This window comes from Orcinus orca, chromosome 8 (assembly GCF_937001465.1).
Source record: "Orcinus orca chromosome 8, mOrcOrc1.1, whole genome shotgun sequence".
Taxonomy (NCBI): domain Eukaryota; kingdom Metazoa; phylum Chordata; class Mammalia; order Artiodactyla; family Delphinidae; genus Orcinus; species Orcinus orca.
The window spans coordinates 37,864,602-37,887,696 of NC_064566.1; the positions used below are offsets into that span (position 1 = coordinate 37,864,602).

At 43.4% G+C, this 23,095-nt stretch overlaps 2 protein-coding genes across 11 annotated transcripts in view; one reads left to right on the forward strand and one right to left on the reverse strand.

Annotated features, from left to right (window-relative positions):
* Positions 1 to 4,386, reverse strand: part of LOC125965092 (serum amyloid A-2 protein) — a 125,744-nt gene extending 121,358 nt beyond the window's left edge. For 5 of the 8 annotated variants that reach the window (XM_049712881.1, XM_049712883.1, XM_049712879.1 and 2 more), the window contains exon 1: positions 3,882 to 3,929. The gene's annotated coding sequence lies outside the window, so the exon portion shown is untranslated. Of the gene's footprint in view, positions 1 to 3,881 lie in introns of all 8 variants that reach the window. The other 3 variants (XM_049712888.1, XM_049712886.1, XM_049712887.1) reach the window with 3 other exon arrangements.
* Positions 3,422 to 6,646, forward strand: LOC125965094 (serum amyloid A-2 protein-like). Of its 3 annotated transcripts, none has more exons than XM_049712893.1 (4): positions 3,422 to 3,517; positions 3,837 to 3,928; positions 5,834 to 5,972; positions 6,363 to 6,646. In XM_049712893.1, exons 1-4 carry the CDS (start codon positions 3,513 to 3,515, stop codon positions 6,523 to 6,525), a joined length of 399 nt encoding a protein of 132 aa, XP_049568850.1. In that variant the 5' UTR covers positions 3,422 to 3,512; the 3' UTR covers positions 6,526 to 6,646. The 3 variants fall into 3 exon arrangements, with proteins under 3 accessions (XP_049568850.1, XP_049568851.1, XP_049568852.1); XM_049712894.1 differs by having other exon boundaries at positions 3,428 to 3,439; XM_049712895.1 differs by lacking the exons at positions 3,422 to 3,517; positions 3,837 to 3,928 and adding an exon at positions 5,713 to 5,737.
* Positions 6,647 to 23,095: the final 16,449 nt, after the last annotated feature.

Here is a 23,095-nt window from a genome sequence, read left to right on the forward strand (position 1 = left end):
CAGGTGGCGGAGGACAGAGAGAGTGCACTTTTTGGGTTGTGATTGTGGAGTGGCAGGCTGGGGACAAAAGTGTGTAAAAGCTGAGAAGAGGAGGCACTTGCACTCTGACTGACAAGAACTCTAGAACATAGTTGAACCTGCCGTTGAGGAGTTCACTAGGTCCTTGACCATTCTGCAGAGGAGGAAGAGTGGACCGCTGGGTGTGGATTGAGACCGGAGACATTTAGGTAGAAGAGTAGAGATTACAGGGATTTACAACAAGATAAAGCAAGCCAGGCAAGGATCCAACATCCACTGACAAGAGCTTCATACAGCCTGGCTCATCTGACAGCAGCGAGATGCCCGAGCCACTCCAAGGATGCCTCGGAAGTTGTGTTAAACATGTTTTTCCATTCTGTATCTGTGTTTTTGATGCTTTCACATCCTGGGGCCTCCCTGCCCCTGGAGGGACTGCTTCTCCCAGAGGTAGCCAATTCTTACAGATTAGTAAACTAACCTGTGATAGTAAAGTAACCTGTGAGTGAGCCTTTCAAATACAAACCAACCAATCCAGAGCTCACACTTCAACCACCTCCTTCATTGCGCCCTCACGCTCTGGGCCACTATCCACCTGCCCTGATCACAGCAGAGCCAGGTACCAGACAACTAGGAACCAGCCCCTATGCCGAGCGAGAGCTGAAAGTATTCAAATGAGCCAGTCCTTAACCCGCTCACTGTGCCTCACTGGTCCTCCCACAGAAACCACAATAAAGGCGTTTGTCACGTTTTCTGCCCCTCTCTCTGTCCCCTGGCCCACCCTGGGTGCTTCCTCGTGTGGCCACCCCTTGGTGTGATGTGCCCCCTTCTTTGGGGATCTGTGAGTAACAAACTTCTTTTTCATGGCAGTTGTCTCCCGATCTGTTGGCCTTACCATCACAGTTGTCTCCCCCCTTGGGGTAAATCCCAAGATCACGCATCTTAGAGACCAGTGCATGTCTCCTCTTGGTCCTTATTTTTTTTAACTTACTTATTCATGGACCTTTATTCATCCATAAAACATAAATCTGTTGTGTCCCTAAAAGAATTCCACGGGGAATATTGATTAGCATTGCACTGAATTTATAAATTAATCCAAGGAGAACTGATATCTTTACTAAGTCAAAACATCCTCTCCATGAACATGACATACATCCCCCACTTTTTATCCTTTAACAAACTTAAATTTTCTCTGTAAATATTTGTGTATTATTAAAGTTTTCCCTAGATAGTTAATGTTTTTGGTAGTATTTTGTATTGTATTTTTTTAACTGTTAAGAATTGGTGTTGGGACTTCCCTGGTGGCGCAGTGGTCAGTAATCCGCCTGCCAATGCAGGAGACACGGGTTTGAGCCCTGGTCCGGGAAGATCCCACATGCTGTGGAGCAGCTAAGCCCGTGTGCCACAACTACTGAGCCTGTGCTCTAGAGCCCGTGAGCTACAACTACTGAGCCCGCAAGCCGCAGCTACTGAAGCCTGCACACCTAGAGCCTGTGCTCCGCAACAAGAGAAGCCACCGCAGTGAGAAGCCTATGCACCGCATTGAAGAGTAGCCTCAGCTCGCTGCAACTAGAGAAAGCCCGCGGGCAGCAACAAAGACCCAACGCAGCCAAAAAAACAACACAAAAAGAATTGGTGTAGAGAAACACAATTGAATTTTTATGTGAAACATGGCAATCTCACTGAATTCTCTTAATGGCTTCATTAGTGTGCCATTTGATTCTGATGGGCTCTCTACGTAAAAGCTTGCATCATTTAGAAATAATGATAGTTTCATTTCTTCTCTTCCATTTCTTATCCTCCTCATGTTTCTTGTCTTAGCAACGGGCAGGTCCTCCAGGAGAATGTGAAACTGAGGTGATTCTAAGAGGACACCCATGTCTCCTTCTTGGACTTCTTGAGAATGCACCTAAAGTGTCTTCTTTACACATAAGATTTGCTGTAGAGCAATGATTCTCAAGCTTTTGTGTCTCAGGGTCCCATTATACTCTGAAAAATTATTGAGGACCTCAAGAAATTTAATTTATCCTGACTCTATCAGGATTTAACACACTGGAAAGAAAAAATGTTTGAGCATTTAAAAACACAATAATATATTGTGCTGTTATGAAGTTTTATGAGGACTGAGTTAATTTATGAAAAACCCTTTGCAGAGTATCTAAAAAATGGTCAAATAAATAAATGAATAAATAAAAACACAATAATAAATCCATTATGTTAACATAAATAATATATTTTAATGAAAATAATCTTTTTCCAAAACAAAAAGATTAATAACAAAAATAGTAGCTTTACATTTTTGAAAAGTTTTAAATATCTAGCTTAATAGAAGATAGCTGGATTCTCATGTCTGATCCTGCACTCAATCTGTCACAATACATTATTTGGGTTGAAGTATACAAAAAAATTCAACATCACACAGATATAACATATAGGTAGAAAACAGGAGAGCATTTTAATAGCATTTTATGATAATTCAGGCAATTCTTTGATATGATACCAAAACTTGACAAGTGGTAGTTTTTTAAAGGTCAGTTGCAATGTAGAAATCTCAAACCATATCAATGATCATTTCATACCCAGTACACTCATGAAAAAAATGAGAATGAAAAAGGAAAAGAATATCTTAGTGCTACTGTGAAAATAGTTTTGATCCCACAGACTCCCCTGAAAGGGTCTTAAGAGACCCTCAGGTTTCCCTAGAACACACTGTGAGAACTGCTGCTATAGATTATTCGTATTTAAACTTTATCAAGTAAAAAGCCTCTCATTATTTTATAATACCTCTCTTTTTTGTTGTCATGATAGGTGCTGACCCATATGAAAGGCATGGCTGAGAGGCTGAGAGGGCTTTCTCTGCCCTGGAGCGGAGAGCTCAGCACAGGTACACAGAGTGGTGGAAAGTGCTCCGGGCACCCACGACATTTGGTGGGGTGGCCTGTCAGTTTTGAAGCTCAAGGGCTTTACACGTGAGTTCAAAGGATTTAATTTCTGACACATCAGCTGTCTGGTCCAGAAGGGACCATCCTGAGGAAACGACCAGGAAGGCAAGGTCCAGGCTGGAGGAGTATCCTCTAACCACACACCTGCCAGCAGCCTGGGGGCCTCCTTCCTGGAGCTCCACACCCTCTTCTCCACAGCCCAGGTGGCCCAGGCCTCAGCCCCTCCACCCCTGACAGTGGCCACCAGGCAGAACAGGCCTTGCTGTTTTCTCAGGGTTGCACAATGAGGAATATGACCTGTGGATGAGGACAGCCACTGGTCTCCAGTAAGTTACCCTTTGCAGTTTTGTAGGAGAAATGACCTGCAGGGACTCTCCCCCAGGCACCAGTCCAGCTTTCCTTCTCACCCCATGACCCCAGCAGGGATGGCTCAGTATAAATGCAGTCACCTGTCCCCAGCAAGTCTGCTCCACCGGGTTCAGGTGAGAAAGTTCTCCAAGGAGTGATTTCTTTGAAAACACTTACTTTAATTCTTCTCTTTTGTATTTGTCCTGAATGAGGTCAGTGCTGGTGCATGGGAAATGCTTTTTGATTAATTACAGGCTGCTTTAGCAAGACACAGCTACGTCCCAGCTGCTCTCTTCTTCCACCATAGACACCTTGGTGATCTCTTAGACAGGCTTGGGTTCAGGGTTGGTGGGTTCAGAGCTGAGGGCTAGTGGCTCCGAGTGAGGTCCTACTGCAATATTGCCTAGGTGGACCACTGAGAGTCTAATGAGAACAAGTGGAAAGAACAGCCGGGCTCTCCTCGACATACAAATCCCAAAGTGGGTGTACAAGGCTTGTCCGTGTCTCCCTGACCCTCTCCTTTCATTTCAGCACAATGAAGCTTTTCACAGGCCTCATTCTCTGCTCCTTGGTGCTGGGAGTCCACAGCCGATGGTTTTCCTTCCTTGGTGAGGCTTATGACGGTAAGGCTGGTGGAGGGGGGATGACACCCATGGGCCTCTGGGATTCACCATGAGCGCTCTTAAGGGTTGGAGCTACTGTCTTAGGCGGTGCTGCCCTATGTGGTAGAATGTGCCAGGTGTTTGGGGAGCTTTTTTTCAGACAGATTGAAAACCACAGGATTTATGTCAATCAGTCACTAGAGAAAGAACAGTCATCATTCCCAGCTGAAATGGAAGTTTGAATGGAAGACATAAAATAAGTCTTGAAATGGTACAGCATTTCCCTCAGACCAATTGCATGAAGGAGGATGAAAGCTATCCATCTATTTCCCCTCTCTTCTTCTCTCCCTCCACTCATTTCTCCCTTCCTCCCTCCCTTTCCCTCTTCTTTCCTTCCTTCCTCTCTTCCTCTTCTCTTCCTTCTTACCTTCCATTTCCTAATTGGATAATTCAGGGACCTTCAGCTTAGCTCTTGCTCCTGCTTCCTATACTCAGTGACACTGTCCCTGGTTCAGTCTGTTTCCTACCCTTTTATAGCCTTTTAACTGACAAAATAACCCATGTGCGACCGGGGTGGGGAACCTAGTAACGTATCTCAAGCTTCCAGTAGGAACTCGGCCCTTATATGCACTTCAGGGTGACCAACTCTCCTGCTTTGCCCAGGTCTGAGGACTTTTCCAGGACACTTTCAACGCTAACTGGGGCAGTTGCAGGAAAACAGGTGCAGTTCTGGTTAGGCTGGGACAGTTGGTCACCTAATTACCTGCAGAATACCTCCGTGAGGGAGGCATCTCCCCCCATCTGAAGGGGAGAAAACCGAGGCTGAGAGCAGCCGAGTCTGCTGCCCAGGGACTAAGTGCCAGTCAGCAGGTGGCAGGACAGAAGTTTGAACCCAGCTGTGCACGAGGCCACAGCTCTTGCTGGGCAGACTTGTCCCAGTGCCACTCCCCCAAGCTGGGGGCTTATCAATCTCAGCTGCATGTTGGATTCACCTGGGGAGCAGTGAAAACTATTGATGCCTGAGACCCACCCCAGAGAGTGTGAGGTAACTGGCCTGGGCTGTGAGGTAGGTCTCAGGGGACTTTCAGTACCTCCCCAGCTGATTGGAAGGTGTAACCAGGCTGAGGCAAAGACCCACTGCTCGAGGGCTTGCTTCCTCAGGCAGCCCACGTCATCAATACCGTCCACTAGAAAGTTCTCAGGATGCCATTCACGTGCCTAACAGGCAGGGGAATCAGGTCACATTTAGTGCATTCGCGCAGCAGGAATACATTTCTTAGGCGTCAGGGCAGAGGTGCTGCATGTCTGCCCCTTTCTCAGAATCTGTCCTCCATGTCACCTCCTCACTCACCCAAATCCCCTGGATCTCATCCTATGCAGCTTCCTTTTATAACAGTGGTTCGGGGCCAAGGGCAATTTTGTGTCCTGGAGATATCTGGCAATGTTTGGAAACACTTTTGGTTGTCCCACTTGGGGAAGAGGTTGCCCGTTAGTGGGTAAAAGTGAGGGATGCTGTTAAACGTGTTACAATACCCAGGACAGCCCTGAACAGCAAAGAATTATCTGGCTTAAAATGTCAGTAGTATGAAGCTGAGGAATCCTGCCCTATAAAGATAGCTCCCTTCTCTCCTTTAAACATATCACATGGAGCCCTAAGTGAGATGCAGTCCAGAGAGAGCATCATAGGGGCCCGACAACCAGGTCCAACGCAGCTGTGCCCCTCCCCCCATAACGACTCTCATTCGAGTTACCAGGAGCAGGAAACTAGACACAAGAATGCTCTTCTCAATCTATGGCACTCATGGTGCTATAGCCACAGGATGAAACTGAGTCAGTGGAAGAGTTTCCATTCCTTGCTTCTTCCCTAAGGTGTGTCACAGTTTTCTGTCCACCTGATAATCCTTCCTCTGTGTGCTTTCCTCCCAGGGGCTAAAGACATGTGGCGAGCCTACTCTGACATGAGAGAAGCCAGGTACAAAGATGCAGACAAGTACTTCCACGCCCGGGGCAACTATGACGCTGCCCGAAGGGGACCTGGGGGCGCCTGGGCTGCTGAAGTGATCAGGTACCAGGGGCCCTGAGGATGCAGGGATGGGTGTGAGAGCCTCGGAGAGCCAGGAGGGGCCAGGCCCTGGAGAACTTCCTGTAGGGCTGTGGCCTCTCCTCCTCTTATCCACCCTCACCCTCTGTGTCCTGTGTGGGGTCTGAGTGGCTGAAGAGCAGAGCAAGGCTGGTGGGACAGACGATTCCCAAGCCTCCCCCATGGGTGCTGTTCACCCAGCATAAGGGGACCCGCAGGGCTGAGGTGGGCTGAGCCCGGGCAGCCTCAGGCTTCATTCCCTCTTTCCTAGCTCCTGTCAGAGTCCTCGATTCCTTGGAAAGAGGAGAGATGGGGAAGGTGGGCTGTTGCTCGTCAGCCCTGGAGTAATCCCCTACCTGCCCTCCTCCATTCCAGCGATGCCAGGGAGAATATTCAGAGAGTCACAGACCTTTTTAAGCATGGAGACAGTGGCCACGGACGGGAGGACTCGGAGGCCGACCAGTTTGCCAATAGATGGGGCCGGAGCGGCAAAGACCCCAATTACTTCCGACCTCCTGGCCTGCCCGACAAGTACTGAGCTGCCTCTCACTCTGCTCAGGAGACGACGGGGCTGTGAGCCCCCAAGGGCAGGGACGCTGAGCTTGTGAGTTCTCTGTCCACAGAAGCCAGCAGATCTAATAAATGCTTAAGAGATTGAATGTTGAAAACCGTGTATTATTCTTTGATATAAGGACAGCCTGTTTGTTCCCAAGGGGTGATGGCTGGACACCCACATGAAGACCGAGTCTGTGCCTGTGTCTTGGGTGTCGGGGCCACAATCTCAGCATCATACAGGGCAGACACCCTGCTCCACCCCTTCCCCTAATCAGACCCGCTCCCCTCCAGGCCCCTCTGGTTACTGTGGTGCTCTTTCTAGGCCCTTCAGTATTCAGGCCTCTTCACTCCCTGGCAGTTGGGTCCTGTCAGCTTCTCTGCCCTGGGGTCTAGTGTCCTTAGTGCGTCCTCAGTGGTGTCTGTGTGCGGGCAGGGGACACAGCCTCGGGACGACTGGATCGTGGAATCCTGCTCCAGCAGCTGCACCTTGATCTTCTGTTCATTTCTCAGCAACACCTACAAATCCATCTATGAACCAATTTCTGTCTGTGCCATCCAGAAGTGCCTCCAACGCTGTCCCCCCTCACTCTATATTCCTTGCCTGATGCAAGTGTCCAGGAATAAACATGTCCAGAAACGGAGGCATAGGGACGCCATCAAGATTAAGTATCAGGAGGTTTTGTATTGCATTGGATATGTATCAGGTCCTTGAGAAGAAGTCATTTTCCCTCCCTGGACCCTTCCCAACAGAGGAAAGCCAGTAGCATGTTACTCTTTTTCCAGTCATGCCGCATGGTTTGTGGGATCTTAGTTCTCCCCCCAGGGATTGAACCCAGGCCCACGGCAGTGAGAGCTCCAAGTCTTAACCACTGGACTGCCACGGAAGTCCCAGCATGTTACTTCTTACTGAGGAAAACAGTGTCTAATAAAAGGGGTTTGGGCCTGTTAGAGCACAGGAATTATGAGTGACTCTATAAATCACAAATTCCTAGAGAAACCAATAACCTTCTTCCTTGGATAAAAATTTGGTTTTGGTGTTTGGTTTTTTCAGATTACAGATTCCAGGAAGTAAAATGATCTAACACTTTAAAGAGTGGGGAACAGGGGCTTCTGTGGTGGCACAGTGGTTAAGAATCCACCTGCCAATGCAGGGGACACGGGTTCGAGCCCTAGTCCGGGAAGATCCCACATGTCGCAAAGCAACTAAGCCTGTGCACCACAACTACCGAGCCTGCGCTCTAGAGCCCGCGAGCCACAACTGCTGATCCCACACGCCACAAGTACAGAAGCCCGCGCGCCTAGAGCCCGTGCTCCGCAGCAAGAGAAGCCACCGCAATGAGAAGCCCACGCACCGCAACGAAGAGTAGCCCCCGCTCGCCGCAACTAGAGAAAGCCCGCGTGCAACAACGAAGACCCAATGCAGCCCAAAAAAAAAAAGAATGGTGAATAGACTTCTGTATCCAACTTTTATTTCAAGTAATAAAAAGGCTGATTATTAAATTTTTCCTATTTACAATAATTTGGAGAACTTGCTTTATCTAAACTTTCAAGTCATCCTTTCTCCTGCTTTTCCTTTCTTTCCCCTCATTTTGCAAATTCTATACCTTCAGTACCTGGGATAGAAATCTAATAGTGAACATTCTCATAATAGGAGTCTCCTTACAACCTGGGGTCTGTTGAGACTTTACCACTAGAGCCCTAAACTCAGCAGTGCTTTGAGCCTGTTCTTGCCAGCCAATCTGCCACCACACTCTCCCTAATCCCGGTTACCCTGCTCCTGCTTTATTTTGTCAGACTCACTTTTCTGAGACACAGCCTCTACGTACACCTCTGACAGTGCCTTCTGATGGGAACTGTATGAGAAAGTTCTCCTGTGACTAACTACCTTACAGACACACTTTTTCTTCCTCCTTGACAAGGAAGTTAAACTTGTCTTTCCCCTACAGGGATCATTTCATCATGAATCGTCTCCCCTTAGGAGTGCTCCTGAATCCCACTTTCAGAGTAGAAGTGTGTGCCGGTTATCAGTTTATTTCCTCTGAACTCCACGTCCACCCTTCTTTGCCCCGCTTGTGATACTGGAACTGGTAAACATTTCTCCTGTGCCAGCTGGGCACAGTGTTAATCTCTGTCCTTTCAGGGCGCAGGAGGGACGTTGTAGGACACAAACACTTCCTGGTTTGTGCTTTCCTTCTGCCCAGCTCCTGTGGTGCTCTTCTCTTGCACAGGACACACAGTGACACTCACGCCAGGGAGGAAAATGTGCTTGTTCCTCACATGGGCAAAACCTTGCAGAGTCCAGACAGTCAGTAACAGCTTTCCCAATAAAGCACCACATTGAAAACCCTGAGTTCAATCCACATCACTCTTCACTCTTGCACGTTTTCCTCTTCCTCTTTATAGTCAGACTTGTTGAAAACCTGCCCATCTGCACTTTCTGATTCCTCGCTTCTGACTCACACTTGAACCCACACCAGCCTGTCCTCTGTCCCCACCACTCAGCAAAACAGCTCTGGTCACCACTGACCGCCATGTTGCCAAAACAACTGACATGTTTCTCTCCTCCTATCAGGAGGCCTCTGAGCCATGCTCAGCACAGTTGTCCTCTCCCTCCTTCCTGGAAGGTTCTCTCTTGGCTTCATAGTACCACACTCTCCTTTTGCTTCCCTTCAGTTTTCCTTTATCTCCTTAGCTGGGTCTTTTCATCTCCCCAAACTCTAAGTGTCCCTCAGACTTGGTTCTGGGCTCGCACTTTTTATTTCTCTGTATTCTCCCCAACAAGCGCAGCTAACAGTATCTACATGCTGACGCCTCTGAAACTTATATCTCCCCCTCAGAACCTGGTTTCCAAGCTCCATGCTTGTTTATCTGATTGGCCTCCTGAAACCTCTGATTGGATGGCTTCCACAGATCTCACACACTGCATGTCCAAAGGAAACGCTCATCTCCGTCCAGAACTCTTCACCCCCAGGCCACTCCAATTCAGCAAATGACACGACTCTTCCCTCTGTGGCTCACCCCAGATATTGGGAAATGTGCTCGATGCTTCCCTTGCCTTTACCTCCACATCCAATCCACTAGCAAGCCCTGTGATTCTACTTCCAAAATTCATCTCTAGCCCATCAGCTTGGTCTCACGTGCACCTCCACGCTCCTGGCCACACCTGTTCTCACCTGGGTTCCTGCAACAGCTGTCTCAGTAGTCTCCCCATCTTCATGGCTTCCGCCTCTGCTTAAGTGTGACTGTATAGTTTATCATCTAAGCCAAGTCACTTTTCATTGTGAAAGAGACATTATTGATAATTATACCTGGATGACAGGAATAAACTGGAACTGTCCTGGGCAAAAGAGAGCATGTAGGTACCCTACCTCTGAGTCTAGCATACAAACTATACTCAGATCATGTCTCTCCCCTGCTTAAAATCCTTCAATGGATTCCCATGTCCCTTAAAATATAATCCAGGTGCTTATCATGGCTTACAAAGCCCAGTGTGATCTGTCCCTGGCCACCCTCCAGCAGCATCTCATGCCACCCCTTCCCAAGCTCCCCACTCTCCAGTATCACCAACAAACCAAGATTTTCTTTGGCACAGGACGTTTGCAGGTGACATTTTCTCTGCCCACATACTCCTCTGCTCGCTTTTCACAAGGATGGGAATGTCTCACCTGTGGGGTTCTCCCGAATTCACTGTTTCTTGAGAGAGGCCTTCCTGGTCATCCTGGCTGACTCACTCTGGTTATTCTTTACAGTTTACCAATTTTTAACATGTGGGATTCTTTTACTCAATTTTTGGTTTATTCTTCTAATTTTTGTTTGGGTTTTCTTTTGGTCCATCTTCCTCCCTTGTATTATAAAATCAGTGAGAGAAGTGACCATTTCTCTCTTGTTCACCCCTAATATCCCGTACCTGGCATATAATGGCACCTCAACAAATGCTTATTGAAAATGAATAATTGACCTAGTCTTTTATTTTACTAATACAAGAAAGGTTTTCTTTCAAAGAAGGTCAGACTAGTTATAAGGAACAGGAAGGAGCTAAGGAAGAGGGAGATAAGAAAGGTAAAGAAGAAGGAATAAGAGCAGAGTCAAGGGGAAGCAAGAGGCAGAGGGATCCAACCCACAAAGGATGGTTAACCCCAAGGGGAGCAGAAACTTCTCTGGCTCTGAGAAAGGAACGAGGGTGAAGAGAGTGGGGTCAGGGGATGCAGCACATTTGAGATGGACGACAGGGACCTGCGGGAATCTGGTTGTACCTGCTCTTGCTGTAGGTGAGTGTCCCCAGGACTCGTCACACTCCAGTGCGTTCGCCCGTTTTCTTGTCTGTCTTTAGAGCCAGTAGGTAGGGAACCCAAGGGCAAAGGCCTGTCTCTTTTATTGTGTGTTGTCATTGTATCCACAGTGCCTGTCATAGGGCCTCACAAATAGTAGCTGCTTTATACATATTTGTTGAAATGAATGAATAAAGTCTGAGAAGAGTATTGTTCAGAAGTGGACAGAACTGGGGGGAGGGTTTGGGAGTTGTAGAAAGTATGGATGTGGTTTGGATCTGCAGAATGTGGTAATGAGTCACTTTGAGGTGACTACTAAATCTGTACAAATATCATACTCACACCAGCCAAAATGATATAATTTTACTTCATCATAGAAAATATTCAGTTTTCTCCAACGATACTGTGCACACTCCCTCATAGAAATGAAAATGAGGAACGCCATGTGCAAATAAACTGTTAGTCGTTGTGGTAGCTGATGAGAAGCCTTGGGAGAAATAAATGAATATTTTGAATTTCCAAAGTACTGTGCTGATTATCAGAGGGGCAAGTTAGCAGAGAACACTCTGTGAGACTAGAGGAGGGGAAAAAGGACACACTGTATTTCTCTGAGTCTAAGACCCCTAGACTGAAAGATGTGTTACTATTTATACACCACCAAGAAAAAAGATGTTACCATTTAGATTCAGACATAATGTTTTCTTATCACTCTGAATTTTTACTTTACACGTACTGAGAGAGTTCTTTTAAACTTAGACATAGATTTTAATCTTACATCACTCTTGTGTATAAACAAAAAGGAAAGCATACACAAAATTAATCCTAAAGCAATGACAACAATTTCATGAGTGCTGCCTGGTCATTAGTGAATGTAAGACACATCCTAATTTCAGAAATGTATAATCAAGAAATGTGTGTCCTAGAAATGATGAAATATGAGATATAAATGTAAACCTATGCAAGTTCTCTCTCTCTCACTATATTTACTGAGAAGAAATAATAATAAGCTTTGAGCTATTATTAATCATCAGGTGTGATGGGGGTGCTCCTGAGGTGAGGTTCAGCTTCATACCAGCCCCTCAGCTATGGAGGACCTCCCCGGAGAGGAGCAGGTTATCCACAACTGGTCCTGATGATGGTCCATGTTCCAAGCTCCCTCCTTAGCTGAGGTGTCACCTCACCTGGCGCAGCACTGCCTTTATTCTAACCCCAGAATGACTGAGGGCCTCTTCTGTTCCTGCAGAGATGGCAGATGGGAAAGAGCTCACCCCATCTCCTTCCTAATCACACTCCACCACTGCCTCTTTAAGCTCTGCTGGCATGGGTGCTCCAACCTTTTAGAAATCCCCAGAACAGTCACCGGCTCCTACACATGTCAACTCTCTCAAGAACTCCCTCACCGTACTCCCTTCTGCTTTGATAGGGGCACCAGAATGAGCTGGGAGTGTTTGCAGTGAGCACGCACCCAGCTGAGAACTGAACAGGCATTCTTCTATTCTTCTTGGCACCCTGAACCAATTTGAGGAAATCACCTATCTCCACAAATACTGCACTCCCCACAAGACTGACGACACTGCCGTCTCTCCCTCCCTTTCCTCTGGCGTTTCCTAAGTGGACCAGAGGTGGAATGGGTTGGAGAGGTGTTGATTGCAGAGGCCGGCACTGCTGCCTCTTTGTCAGCCTTGGGAGTTTACTGAGGTCTGGCCCTGCTTCCTGGATGCCCTCTCTAGGATGTGGGGTACTTGGAGCCGCTGTGTCCTCAGCTGTGGGTGATAGAAAAGAAGCATCACTCAACAGCCTGTTTTTCACTCTCGGGTGCATAGGGAGCCCTTTCACCATTCTCTAGTTTCCCAGGTTTGCTTTTTGAAATCTGTAATTATGGGAAAGAAGACCCAGGTCCTTTCTGAGGATAGTGTGCTTTGTTTATACACACAGTTATTACCTGTGGAGTCCTGTCAAACCACTCTGTTTAAACCATAGTTGCAAAATCGCCCGTCAATGACCCACTGATACGTTTCCTGAAAGAGTTGGACAAATGGGCAATAACTCAGGCTGGCCAGCGTGCCTAGTTCCTGGACGATCTGACCTGGGAGGGAGCCAGTGCACTGAGATCATCCTTTATTCTCTGCAGGGTGGACTTGGGACTGTCCAAAATAGTCTAACAAAGAGTCTCTAAAAACCTCAATTTATCCTTCCAGTAAAGATGCCTACAGAACTCATTCGTCCTTTTATTCACTATTCAACACCCGTTTAATGATCCCCCCAGAATGTGGCAGGAACTGTTCTGGGCGCTGGGAATCTGAGATAGACAAGATCAGTGCTCTCATGCGGGTAACATTCCACTGGAGAGGTATTATTAAGCTAATCAGTATTTAATGAAATTGAATTAAAATATATTGTCCAGTTACTTGTTTATATGCTAATAACGGCTGCCAAGTTCAGGTGTCAACTCTATAACCTACGGCTAAGAATCCAAACGCCCAGGCTTCACAGGCTGGATTTGAATTTCGGCTTTGCCACTGACTGTGGTAGGTAAGGGTAGTAACATGCAAAAATGATTATGATAAGCTGTGGAGTGAAAAAGCAGAACATAAAACGATAGTGTTATATCACCCTGTTTTTGTTTATGGGTTTATATGTCTACATGCACTGAGACAATAGATTGGAAACATGACGTTTCTACAGAGGTTCTTCCTGCACACCGGTCCCCCACCCCCACCACCGCGCCCGCCCCGTCTAGGCTGATGAAATTCGTATTGCTTTTATTTTCATTTTTATACTTATTTTAAATTTTTCGATTTTCTTCAGTGGACATGTTTGTCCAATAAGATTCATTAAGTCTGCCTGTGTCTAGGCATTTTCCTAGGTACTGAGTATGATGATGAAGAAAACCAACAGCCCAGTTCCTGTCCCGATCGGGATTCCAAGGATGAGATAAGGAAAAACAGCAAATGTCCATTTATAATATAGTTGACTTGTATATGCCTCTCTCTCTTTACACACACACCTCCCCACAACAACACTAAATGTGCAGACACGTACGTACACATAAATAACGCAGCGAAATGAACAACGATTATAAAATAAGAATCGATAAACCTGTCAAAGTCACATAAAAAATTTATAATGGAAGATAAGAGGAAAATCTTTTTTCTGCTGCGGCCTCTCCCGTTGCCGAGCACAGGCTCCCGACGCGCATGCTCAGCAGCCATGGCTCACGGGCCCAGCCGCTCCGCGGCATGTGGGATCCTCCCGGACCGGGGCACGAACCCGCGTCCCCTGCATCGGCAGGCGGACTCTCAACCACTGCGCCACCAGGGAAGCCCAGATGTCCCTAATCTTTATGTGCCATATTCCATCTGTTAATAATCCTATTCTGACCTTTTCTTTTCCATATGATTTCTTTTTCTCTCAGGACTGCATCTCTTTCAGTGTTAAACAATGTGTTTCCAGCACTTGACCTTGAAAACTATAGGCCCTACTCGTCTCTGGCAAAAGAAGTCTCCTCAAGATAAGAAATAGAAAATGTTCCCTCTCTCCTGGAGCTGCAAGAATAGCAGATAGGATCACAAAAACTGTATCCAGAAAAGTTATTTCTAACAGAGGAGTTTTTTAAAACAACAACAACAACAAAAGAGACATCAGAGATTGTCACTGTGTCCTGTGAGAGCAACCCTGTAATACTTTATTTATTATTTAGACACTAATCTGTGTATTTGAAGCAAAATTCTTTTTTGATGGAAGCTTTTAGACTGGAAAAGTGGATAGCTGGGTCATGCCAAGGCAACGGCACTGAGCTATAGAAACCTTCAAAACTGTTGGAGGGCATATGGGCGGGCTGCCCTCCTGGACAGCAGAGTGACACTTCACAGTGAAAACAAGGATGTGCACGCCAGCAATATCACTCTTTTGATATACATGGCACATTGCGGATGTCATCTTTTTTCTGGTCTAATGCATGTAACGTCTGCTTATTTCATTTGCATTTTTCTGGTTACTAATGATTTGTGCATCCCTCTGTGAGCTTATTACTTCTAGTGTGTTGTCTGTAAACTATTTTTTGTGTACCTTTCACCCATTTTTCTATTGGGGTTGCCATCTTTTTCTTAATGATTCACAGAAGTTCCTTGTATATTTGAAATATTAATCCCTTGCCGTAATTTAGACGTTGTCTTTTTCCCATTCTCTATCTGAAAATAAATTCTTAATTTTCATGTAATGAAATACCATTTTATGTCTTGTGTTTTGTGCTTTTGAAGTTTTATTTTTTTCTTTTTCTTTTTTTTTTTTTTTTGTGGTACGCGGGCCTCTCACTGTTGTGGCCTCTCCCGTTGCGGAGCACAAGCTCCAGACGCGCAGGCTCAGCGGCCATGGCTCACGGGCCCAGCAGCTCCGCGGCATGTGGGATCTTCCCGGACCGGGGCACGAACCTGTGTCCCCTGCATCGGCAGGCGGACTCTCAACCACTGCGCCACCAGGGAAGCCCGCTTTTGAAGTTTTGTTTAAGAATTTTTTCCTCATCTCTACATCACAAATATATTATTTGATATTCTTTTCTATTAACCTTATAGTTTTACCTTCATGTTTATGTATTTAATACTTCTGGAGTGAACATTTGTATACGTATTAGGTAAGGATCCAGTTTTATTTTTCTCTTTCCAAAACTATTAAGTAACCCATCCTGTCTTCAATGATTTGTGATGTCTCCTTGATCGTATACTAATGTCCTATATGTGTGACCCTAGCTCTGTACTCTCTATTCTATTCCATTGGTCAATATATCTTTTGTTGAGCAAATACTACTGTTTTTTACTGTGCTCTTCTGTACATCTTAACACCTCATATGGTAAGTGCCTCTTCTTAATATTCTCCTTTTTTAGGATTGACTTTTGTATGCATGAACCTTTACTTCTTGATATGAATTTTGGAGTAATTTTCTTCAGTTCTGGGAAAATTCAACTGGAATTTTCATTAGAATTGCATTAAATCTGTGGATTAATTTGTGGTAGAATCAACATGTCTACAATATTAAGTCATCCCATCAGTGAGCCAGGAACTTCTCTCCATTTGTTTGAATCATCTTTTAAGGTGTTTGTTAGAGGTTTGAAATCTCCATTGTGGTGCTGTGTATTACTGGTGAAACCAGTCCTTAGGAATTTTATAGTTATGTTGTTACCATGAATTGTTTATTATTATTAATCATATTTTCCATTTTGTTATTTCTGCTATGGAGAAATGATTTGGCTTTTGGATCAAGTGTTGGGCAACCTTATTAAATTTCCTTAGTAATTCTATAGTTTATTGATTTTGTGTGCTTTTTGAGGTTGAAGATTATACTAACTGCAAATATGACAGTTTCATCTCTGCCTTTCCAATCCTTGTATGTCTTACTTTCGAAATTTTCTGTGGCATTGGCCAGGGCTTCCAGAGCTGTGTTACACAACAGTGGTGATAGTAGCATTCCTTTTCTCATTCCAGATCCTGAACGGCAATGAATTAAAGGTTTTTCCATGAAATAAAATATGTGCTGTAGCTTTTTGGCAAATAACCTTATAAAATTAAGAAATTTCACTTTGATACGTAGTTTTCTAAAGGATTTTTAAAAAGCAACCATAAATATGCCTTCAGCTTTATCAAATGCTTTTTAAAAATCAGTTGAGATAATATTATTTTCTCCTTTAAGCTATCATTGTGGTGAATTACATTGATTCTGCAATGTTGGCATTCCAAGAATAAACCGCACTCAATTATGAGGCACCTTTAATACTCATATTTGGTTTGGCAACACTATGCTGTGTTTTGAATTTTTTGCACCTTTGGAATTGAAATGGGACTATTGTTTTCTTGTACTGTCCACTCTTGTTTTAGAACCAAGTTACTCTAGCTTCTTTAAAATGGCTGTCCAACTTCATTCTTTATCGGTTTTCTACAACAATCTGTGTAACTTAGAATTAACTGTCCCCTGAGATTTTAGCAGACTGTCTTGAAAAACCATCTGGCTTTAGTGGAGGATACTGGGAGGAGAGATCTTTGACAACCACTTCTACTTATCTAATACTTATTTGTTTTCCTAAAGATGTCTATGTCTCTTTGCATCAAAAGGATGCTTACTTAAACAAATAACCTTGAGGGTGTTAGTTCATCTAAATTAACAAACGGTGTGTCACCAGTAAGTTGATTATATGAATATCTGAGAACAGTGACTCTGTATTAAGTCCAAATTTGAACAAGGAAAGGGGAACTCAGATTAATCTCATTTGGGTCTATATAGGGAATCTCTGTCTCTGTGAACCGGTTCTAACCAGCTCAGAATAATGCTGCTGAAGAGCTTTTATGCTGAGAAATGCTATAGTCGTTTAAAGGTAGGATAATTATTGGGTTTGGTTGTGTTGCAGTTATTGTTGTTGGGTTTTTTTGCCGCGCCATGTGACATGTAGCATCCCAATTCCCCCACCAGGGATCAAACCCACGTACCCCGCATTGGAAAAATGGAGTCTTAACCACTGGACCACCAGGGAAGTCCAGTCGTTGTTGATTGCTGTCTTGTGACTTCTGCCAGAAGAATGCAGGTGCAGTCTTACGTGTGAGCCACCAGTGGTTGACTGAGAGGAGAAACGCGGTAGATCTGTTCTCTTAAATGGCTGTTTCTAGGTTTGATAGTGAGTTGTGTTAGACTTGTGTGTGATTCTAGGAAGTCGGTCATTTCTTTATGACACTTGCAGTCCAGTGGAGGGTGTTTTCCCACACTCTTGGAGCATGGGAAGAGTGAGAAGCCCCCCAGAGCAGAAACCACCCACCTCCTAGCAGGTTGCCTCGCCTCAGTATTAGGGAGCTGCTGCCCTCTACCAGATAAACATATAGGCAAGTGTAGGTCCTGGTCTCAGGAAGCTCAGAGCAGCTGTGTAAAAAATGTTTCCTTTTCTGATGGATGCATTTGCCCCCCATGTTTGTTTTCTTGGGGAGAAAATGCAGTCATATAATCAAGAGTATACACAAGAATTTAATATTTCTTAAGTTGTTTGAATGTAATATCTCTTTTAATCTCCCTGAGTGAACTGAAGGATAGGGAATGGGGAATCCAGCCTTTCTGGTGCTGAAGCTGTGTATTTGCAGAAGCTGCCCTTGCCTCAAGGATTGGTTTGTCAGCGCCTAGAAGAACAAAGGAAAGGACCTGTGGAACTTGGAATTAGAAGTAGTCCCAGGCATGTGCTGGGAATTAAGAGATGGCTCTCTGGAAGAAAAAACAAAAACACTGACTTGGGCTTCCCTAGTGGCGCAGTGGTTGAGAGTCCGCCTGCCGATTCAGGGGACACGGGTTCGTGCCCCGGTCCGGGAAGATCCCACATGCCGCGGAGCCGCTAGGCCCGTGAGCCATGGCCGCTGAGCCTGCGCGTCCGGAGCCTGTGCTCCGCAACAGGAGAGGCCACAACAGTGAGAGGCCCGCGTACCGCAAAACAAAAAAACAAAACAAAAAAAACCCTGACTTAAGTGTTTGTCAATTTCCATGGTGTAAATACTGCCACCACGGCTAATTTCAAAAGACGAAGACTTAACAGTTGGCTTGCAAAATCCCTGAAAATGTAACAGCTAGCTCTCCTGAGCTAGTATGAGCTGATTCCAGCACACCAGAAGGTAATCCACTTCCAAAGGGTAGAGACTACCAGCTATACCTTTGAAACTAAGTTGAAAGTTTCAAAGATTTCCCAGGTGAAAATAAGAAGCAAACCAAACTCTTTTAAAAAGCACTGGCTTTGGACTTCCCTGGCAGTCCAGTGGTTAAGATTCTCAGCTCCCAATGCAGGGGGCACGGGTCTGATCCCTGGTTGGGGAACTAGCATCCTGCATGACGCACAGCATGGCCTAAAAATAAATAAATAAATAAAAAATAAAAAGTACTGGCTTTTTAAGAAAACTCTCTTGAGAGAAAAATTAAAGTTTACTTCCCACAGTGCTTGCAAAGATAGCTACGTCATAGGTTATATATATTCTGTACCTTGAGCAAATACATTAATAAGTTATAGAAGTTGGTTGTCAGAGAATGAATAAGATAATTTTCCACTTTAAAAGATGGTTCTTAATTGAAAAAAAGCTACAACAAAGGTAAGCATTAGTGTTCATCAAAAGATACCATAAAGAAACTTTTTAAAAAAGCAAATTTATTAGACAACTTTGCAGTTGCTGGGATTAAACTTATTACTCTAAACATTGATAAATAAAGGGAAAGAAAGCATTTTAAAAGAATTAGTGCATAGCTGTACATTATAATTTTGTTGAATCGTAAGTTTGTTAAATATAAAACCAAATACATTACTCCCATGAAAATGACTGAAAACATGAAAATAAAAGCCACAAGCTGGGGGAAGATATTTGTAACATACATAATCAAAAAGGCTTTATATGAAGTATATAAAGAGCTCCTACTAATCAATAAAAAAGGAAAAAGAAATAAATATAAATTTCACAGAAGAAAAAGTACAAATGGCTCATCAATATGTAAAAATGGGCAATCTCATTGACAATCAGGAAAACACAAATTTAAACTACAATGTGATACTATTTATCACTCATCAACTTGACATAAAAAACAAATATGGCCTAGGATGTGGAGCAAGGGGGCCATGTATCCACTACTTGTGGGAATATAAATATATAAAATATAGAAATATGTATTGTAAATATATATATATAACCATTTTGGAAAGATAATTTGGTATTACCAACTAAGGTTCAACATAATCATATTCTATTTCACTTCTAGGTCTCTACCATTTGAACTCTTGTACTGGAATATTTGCACAAGATTACCAGAAGCAACACTGTAATAGTGAAACAGAAAAAACCCAAATGTTGAAATAAGCTGTGTTACATTCATGCTTGGCAATAGTCTTCAGCATTGAAAATGGAAGAACTACTGCAACAGTCATCAACCTGCCTATGTCTAAAGAACATATTGTTGACCAAAATAAGCAAATGACTAGTGAATCCATACAATAGAAATCTATTTACAGAAAGTTCAAAAACTGGAAAAACCTTAAAAATATATTGTTTATGGATATGCATATGTGATTAAAAAAAACAATTTTAAAAAAAGCAAGGGAATGATAACACAAAGTTTGGGAAGGAGTTTACCTTTGGAGAAAGGGCAGGGAGAAGCATGCAGCAGAGAGTGGGACACAAGGGGCTTCTGCAGTGTTAGTAATATCCTGTTTCCTGGGTTGCTTGCGGGGGGCTTCCAGAGGGGGGATACCTTAAAAGTTTTAGATGGTAAAGTCATATATTAAGTTTAATTATTCTGCCACTGATCCTTCAAATGAACAAAATTCATAAATTCTAAAACTGCTCAACAAAAGATATGGTCATAGCACACATTGTTTCTTTTTTAAAAATTTTTATTGAAGTATAGTTGATTTACAATGTGGTGTTAGTTTCAGGTGTACAGCAAAGTGAATTGGTTATACACACGTTGTTTCCTAAATCATTCTAGTAATTTCCAAATAATTTGTTGATTTTTTAGTTGGTGTGTGTATTGTCTGACACAGCTGAGACTAGTCAAGTGATGCCCTTTCTGTGCCATGATTTGACATGGGGTAGCAGTGTACTCTTCAATACTCACCCATCAAATTGAAGTTGTTGTATGATGTGTAGTCTCAATAAGTGGAGAAAGAAAGGGTCCATGGTGCCGAATTCTTTCTGTACCCTGTAAGGTAACATGTTCAATTAATTAATGCTGGGATATAATTGACATAGAACATTATATTAGTTTCATGTGTACAACATAATGATTCGATATTTGTATATAGAGTCGGCCCTCCACATCCATGAGTTTCATATCGGAGGACTTAACCAAACTTGGATCTAAAATATTTGAAAACCAAAATTTCCAGAAAGTTTCAAAAAGCAGAACTTGAATTTGTTGTTCTCTGGCAACTATTTACATAGCATTTACATTGTATTAGATATTATAAGTAAACTAGAGATGATTTAAAGTACATGGGAGGAAGTGCTTAGGTTGTGTGTGAATACTATGCCATTTTATATAAGGGACTTCAGCATCTGAGCATTTTGGTATCCACAGGGGTCTTGGAATGGATCCTCTGCAGATACTGTGGGACAACCGTATTGTGAAATGATCACCACAAGAAGTATAGATAACATCCATCACCACACATAGTTACAATTTTTTCTTGTGGTGAGAACTTTTAAGATTTATTCTCTTAGCAACTTTCAAATACACAATACAGTATTATTAACTATAGTCGCCATGCTGTACATTACATCCCCAGGACTTAATTATTTTATAACTGGAAGTCTGTACCTTTTGACGCCCTTCACTCCTTTTACTCATCTCCCACTCCCTGCCTCTGGCAACCATTAATCTGTTCTCTGTATCCATGAGTTCAGCTTTTGATTTTTTTTAGATTCAGCATATAAGTGAGATCATGTGGTATTTGTTTTTTCAATTTTCTTAAATTTACTGAGGCTTGGTTTGTGACCCAAGATGTGATCTATCCTGGAGAATGTTCCATGTGCACTTGAGAAGAAAGTGTAATCTGCTGTTTTGGGTTGGAATGTCCTATAAATATCAATTAAATCTATCTGGTCTATTGTGTCATTTAAAGCTTCTGTTTCCTTATTTATTTTCATTTTGGATGATCTGTCCATTGGTGTAAGTGAGGTGTTAAAGTCCCCAACTATATTGTGTTACTGTTGATTTCCTCTTTTACAGCTGTCAGCAGTTGCCTTATGTATTGACGTGCTCCTATGTTGGGTGCATATATATTTATAATTGTTATATCTTCTTCTTGGATTGATCCCTTGATCATTATGTAGTGTCCTTCCTTGTCTCTTGTCACATTCTTTAATTTAAAGTCTATTTTATCTGATATGAGTATTGCTACTCCAGCTTTGTTTTGATTTCCATTTGCATGGAATATCTTTTTCCATCCCCTCACTTTCTGTCTGTATGTGTCCCTAGGTCTGAGGTGGGTCTCTTGTAGACAGCATATATATATGGGTCTTGTTTTTGTATCCATTCAGCAAGCCTGTGTCTTTTGGTTGGAGCATTTAATCCATTCACGTTTAAGGTAATTATGGATATGTATGTTCCTATGACCATTTTATTAATTGTTTTGGGTTTGTTTTTGTAGGTCCTTTTCTTCTCTTGTCTTTCCCACTTAGAGAAGTTCCTTTAGCATTTGTTGTAGAGCTGGTTTGGTGGTGCTGAATTCTCTTAGCTTTTGCTTGTCTGTAAAGCTTTTGATTTCTCCATCGAATCTGAATGAGATCCTTGCCGGGTAGAGTAATCTTGGTTGTAGGTTCTTCCCTTTCATCACTTTAAGTATATCATGCCACTCCCTTCTGGCTTGTAGAATTTCTGCTGAGAAATCAGCTGTTAACCTTATGGGAGTTCCCTTGTATGTTATTTGTCATTTTTCCCTTGCTGCTTTCAATAGTTTTTCTTTGTCTTTAATTTTGCCAATTTGATTACTATGTGTCTCGGTGTGTTTCTCCTTGGGTTTATCCTGTATGGGACTCACTGCGCTTCCTGGACTTAGGTGGCTATTTCCTTTCCCATGTTAGGGAAGTTTTTGACTATAATCTCTTCAAATATTTTCTCAGGTCATTTCTCTCTCTCTTCTCCTTCTGGGACCCCTATAATGCAAATGTTGTTGTGTTTAATGTTGTCCCAGAGGTCTCTTAGGCTGCCTTCATTTCTTTTCATTCTTTTTTCTTTATTCTGTTTTGCAGCAGTGAATTCCACCATTCTGTCTTCCAGGTCACTTATCTGTTCCTCTGCCTCTGTTATTCTGCTATTGATTCCTTCTAGTGTAGTTTTCATTTCAGTTATTGTATTGTTCATCTCTGTTTCTTTGTTCTTTAATTCTTCTAGGTCTTTGTTAAACATTTCTTGCATCTTCTCAATCTTTGCCTCCATTCTTTTTCCGAGGTCCTGGATCATCTTCACTATCATTATTCTGCATTCTTTTTTTGGAAGGTTGCCTGTCTCCACTTCATTTAGTTGTTTTTCTGGGGTTTTATCTTGTTCCTTCATCTGGTACATAGCCCTCTGCCTTTTCATCTTGTCTATATTTCTGTGAATGTGGTTTTTGTTCCACAGGCTACAGGATTGTAGTTCTTCTTGCTTCTGCTGTCTGCCCTCTGGTAGATGAGGCTATCTCTGGGGTTAATTTTTAATGCTCTTGTCCTGAAGGGTTTGCTGCCATCTTCCTATTTTCTGTTTCAACTATGTTCTGTGGCAAGTAGTCTGCACTTTACAATCACCGC

Excerpts from the sequence above, each read along its gene's own strand:
- LOC125965094 (XM_049712893.1), top strand. Across the intron at positions 3,929-5,833 it reads CCTTGGTGAGGCTTATGACG|GGGCTAAAGACATGTGGCGA; the intron begins GTAAGGCTGGTG and ends CTTTCCTCCCAG. Across the intron at positions 5,973-6,362 it reads TGGGCTGCTGAAGTGATCAG|CGATGCCAGGGAGAATATTC; the intron begins GTACCAGGGGCC and ends CCTCCATTCCAG.